The 4783-nt window shown below is 36.6% G+C and overlaps 1 protein-coding gene across 1 annotated transcript; it reads right to left on the minus strand.

Annotated features, from left to right (window-relative positions):
- Positions 1-2418: 2418 nt before the first annotated feature.
- On the minus strand, positions 2419-3840 carry MESDC2 (mesoderm development candidate 2; the record flags this gene model as incomplete). Its single annotated transcript, XM_009695620.1, has 2 exons — positions 2419-2863; positions 3608-3840. Coding segments are annotated over 2 exons (498 nt in total), but the record flags the coding sequence as incomplete, so codon positions are not given.
- Between the last annotated feature and the right edge of the window lie 943 nt (positions 3841-4783).

Here is a 4783-nt window from a genome sequence, read left to right on the forward strand (position 1 = left end):
TGCCACATCATACTTACTAGCATATTTAATTATTTGTTGAGTGTAAAGAATGAAAAAGGGAGAAGAAAAATGGAAGACAAAAAAGCAACCCTCAAGCCCTTACTCCTATTAAAAACCTAAAAAAAAAAAAAAAAATCCCAAACACTTTAAAATTTAAGTAAGCTATGTGGCACAAAACATGCTTGCATTTGGCATGGGCAACTTAATGACTCAAAACAACTGAACAAAAACCCGGTCAATTGGCTGGCTGAATTTCAACAAAGCTGCCCCCCTCCTTTAAAATATAAAGGGAAAAGACCCAACCTACTGTAAATGTCGATTTATGAATGACTAAAACAAGTACCTATTCTCAAAAGCTGGACTATAGCTTAGTAATTGTTTCTCCTCCTTAGCTAATTTGCTTTTGTATTATTTGTATACTGTTTTGCATTGCTTAATTATTTAGCTCAGGAAGAACCCAAGGACCAAAAAAAAAAATCATGTTTATGTTTCACAACATTAGGAAAACTACAAAAACTGCATTTCCACACATTCGGATCATTATCTGAATTGTCATCTCTATACCATAGATTTAAGTTGTAAAAAGAAAAAAATACTAATATTTCATGCTTATAGTTTCATCTGACCTTTGTTCATCTCTTGAGATAAGAAGCAGTTGTTTTTTTTAAAAAAGGATGGTGCAAACCCAGAACAGATGATAAAGTGACAAATTAGCTATGAACAAGAAATGGACTGCACATCTCTCCTTAATGCAATGCAATATCCAAATACCTACAGAGACTTTTCTCAACTCCACTACACATTTGGATTAATAGTAGAATATAAAAGTAATACAGTTAAACCTGAAGGAACACATGATTTTCATTTTTCCACTCAAACAGGTACAGACCCGTTTAATAGTGTGGCCAGAAATGTTTCTTTAATCCCACTTCCACTCAAACAGGTACAGACTCGTTTAATAAAGTGTGGCCAGAAATGTTTCTTTAATCCCAAATTCATACAAATATTATTAAAATTAAATAAAACCAATCATCTGGAAACTTCATCAGCATCATTTAGTCCTTACGTACAGAAACCAAATACGAGTTAACGTCTCCCAAATACCTAACCAAATGCATAACTATTTAAAAGGTTTTACTACACAGTGAAACAGTAAGTCTAGTGACATCTTTTATTTTAGAACAAGCACTCAGTAAGTCACTGTTTCCCACTTTTGATACTGAAGTATTTCACACGATCAACCATTATGGTTCAATTAGGACCTTTTATCCAAAACACTTGGATTTTAGCACCTTAAATAAAGAGTCAAAGTAACATCTTAGTAGTACTGAATGAGGACAGTTAATACTGTGCTCATCCTCTGGAAAATGATGTGGACCATACATACTAGGTGCATTTAGTCCTTAACAGATAGTAAGGCAGAAGGGAAACAATTCTAAGCAATGCATTTGACTGAATACAATCTGAAGAATAATAAAGCCTCCCCAATTATAGAAAGTCTTTCGAGGAGAAATCATATTTGCTCCTATACATCAAACTTCATAGTATTTAAATCAAATGTCCATTTACAATCAACCATGTCAGTCAGGAATCTGTACCCCAAAAAATATAATCTGGTTATTAAACATCAGTAAGTGATACGTCTAACTCAAAGTTTAACTCTGCACTCTAACTAGTGCTTTTTCAAATATTTAAACAAACCCTTAAACCAGGAAAACAAATTTATTTCAGAGTTAAAGATACTTCTTCTAGCTCACTGTCTAGATAATGGGGCATACATAACATTTGCTTCCACAGGCACAGATCTTTGGCAGCAAGAGCAATCTGAATGGCATGAATCTGGCTTTTCCTTTCACCCCCACACTGCTCATGTGCGTACTGTAATTCCACTAACATCCCAGCATCACTTCTGATGGGTACAGAATCTACCTTCTGCACTGATTTGGAGCGCGTTAGCCAAGTATCTGCCTTAGCTTTCACCATGCTTCTAAGCGCTTCTGTGGATTTCTGGGGCCATACAGAATGGGTTTTCTTTACTTTAAAGAAACAAGCAGTCTAACCAGACACGTCCTAAATGCCATAATTTCATGCGTCTTTGGCCACTGTAACATTATTCTTTACAATTTTAGCCGGTTTTGCCAACTGAGTCTAGCAAATTGGCTTCCAAGAGAATCTTTCAGCACTGTACCCTGCTATTTAACAGCAGCTATGAATCAATGACTAACGTGCATACCCAAGATGGACACAGCTACTACAGATGAACAGCAATATGTTCCGAGACTGTATTTCTTCTTTTCCTCTTCAACTAAGTTTGTGAGGTTAGACACACAGATTTGTATGTTAATTTTAAAACAACAACAAAAGCATAAAAAATTACAAACTAAAGTAGTCAATTGTTGGTATTAAACATTACCTTTCCTGTAACTAAACAAATGGCCAATATTAATAAGTAAACCGGTGTATTTCAACATAGAAGTCTTTTAACCTCAGTAATCTCTGCTTCCCTCCTTCTCCCCACAGTAAAGCCAGGAATTGTATGAAAAATTAGTTTCCCTTCAAGGAATAGCAGAGCAGCATTCAGTCTGGTCACCGCATCCGTCATAGATCCTCTCTCTGGTTGGTTGCTCGGTTGTCCTCTTTGATGCTATTAGATTTCTTGTCTGCATCTTTTTTCTTCTTTGCTTTTTCAGGTTTTGTTTTGTTTTTCACTTTCTCACTTTCTTCTGCTCCTTTGCCAGGATAAACTTGACCTTCCAGAGTAACATCTGCACACCTTTCTTGATTTACCAGAAAGTCTTTGATCTCCCAGGCATAACCGCCATCACGTAGCATGAAGATGGCACGATTTGAGCCAACAATAAACCTAGAGGAAAGATACGTATTTTTTCAGTTAGCTCTATGCCTTTCACGTGCTACAACATTTTGCTTAACTCAGAGCACCTCCACAACCGAGGGATACATTTAAGAGCACGAAGTTGGTCATCTTGTTGTTGTTACCTGGGGATGGGGACAAGAGAACAATTTTCTAGCACAAGTAGCAATGAAATGTATTAAGTTTATAAAGAACCAAGGAGGAGCAAGATATAAAGAAAACTCAAGAACTAATTCGGCACTATGTAAAATCCACTAACGGGCATTAAGTTTGCTTTATACACTTGCTGCAACCCTTCTCAGCCTCAATTCAAAAGCACAACACTCTTCTGTTTCAAAATGATCCTCCCTCTCTGAGAGAAAAATGACATTTTTTAGCCAGGGGAACAAAAAGCCTTTTGTGTGACAAGTCTTCCAAGTGTGATGTTTTCCATCAAGCACATAAAGGCAAACTACTGCAGCTAAAACTGATAAATAGGCTGAGACGTAATGAGATAAAAAGAAACTAGTCTACACATACATCATGCATAAGCATTAAAAAGGTTTTTGCCCCACACCAGAATTTTTATAACGTGACTTAAAACAAATTGGTATATAAACTGACAGAAACAAAGGAATAGTGATGGACAGTGCAGGTGGGGAAGGGTACAGGATGAACAGCTGAAAAGATTTTCAGGAAGAAAGAAACAAAGGTTCTGTAAAAGCAAGAATTTTATCCTTGCATACAGCAGCTTACCTTTGTACATCATAGTTTGCATTGAAGAGACTGCCCTGCCACAGGCTAGTGATTTCTTCCGTCTCCTTTTCTGTGGGACTTCCCGACACCGTGACAAACATCATCAAAGTCTTCCCCTTTTTCGTCAGCTTCAGGATACTTTCAGGCTTGCCTGGATCAATTTTTGAGAAATCTATTGGTGCTGGAGGCCTCTTGTGTTCGGGAAGATCTCCCTCTTCAATGTCATCATCCTTCTGTTTTGAAAAGGAAAAGGAGGCTTTGAACTCAACTGTTCCACAAAGCTGCTCTTTTTTGAAACTTCCCATTGATTAGAGGATAACACTGCTTGGATAAAGCAAAAGCACTATGTAGTTTAATGACAGAGATTCTAAAATCAAAAGAAATAGTGAGTTTTGTCTCAAGATACTTCACCAAGAGTGACCTTCCCATTTACAACCCTCCCCTCAAAATCATGCACGTGTTGATACCAACAGGTAGAATCTCATTTTACCACGTACTGAGAAATATTTCACTCAGAAAGTTAATTCAATACAACTCCATCTAAGTACTTCATAAAATAACACTTTTTTCTTCACAGTTTCACAGAAATTTATTAAGTATACAAGATGGACTGAGAAAGTTGCCCTAAAATTTGTGTGCCCATAGGCACACAAATTAAAACGTTGTCCATCTGCATACTGCTTTCAGAGGTGAAAACTCACTTCTGGGAATCATGAGTAAATCATCACTTGAGAATTTAATTTTCCTTACTTTGTGTCTTTAAATAAATAGAAAGGCAAGAATTCAGAATTTCAATGTTCATACTACAGGAAAACTTTTACTAAGGGTTTCATGACTTTTCTAATGCACAGATGAAGAGCAGCTCACAGTCTGACAACATAATCACCAAGAGTAAATCGCTGTTAGAAAACAGAAAAAAAAGAAAACCACCCAAGCTCTCGATGCCTCTGCTGAGGTTGACAGGCATTTAAATATTTGGAAAGGCAGAATTCAAACTGCTGCCCCTTAAAATAGCTCCCGACAGAGAGGAGTGAATATAGTGACAACTTAGATTGAGCCAGAACTTGATTTCTTCAATAGTATTTGTACCACAGAATTAAAAAGAAAAAAAAACAAAACAAAACAAAACTGAAAAACACAGAAGTCTTATACTGGCATACACCCAAACACTAGTAA

Source organism: Cariama cristata, unplaced genomic scaffold (genome assembly GCF_000690535.1).
Source record: "Cariama cristata isolate BGI_N322 unplaced genomic scaffold, ASM69053v1 scaffold11962, whole genome shotgun sequence".
In the NCBI taxonomy this organism is placed as follows: Eukaryota; Metazoa; Chordata; class Aves; order Cariamiformes; family Cariamidae; genus Cariama; species Cariama cristata.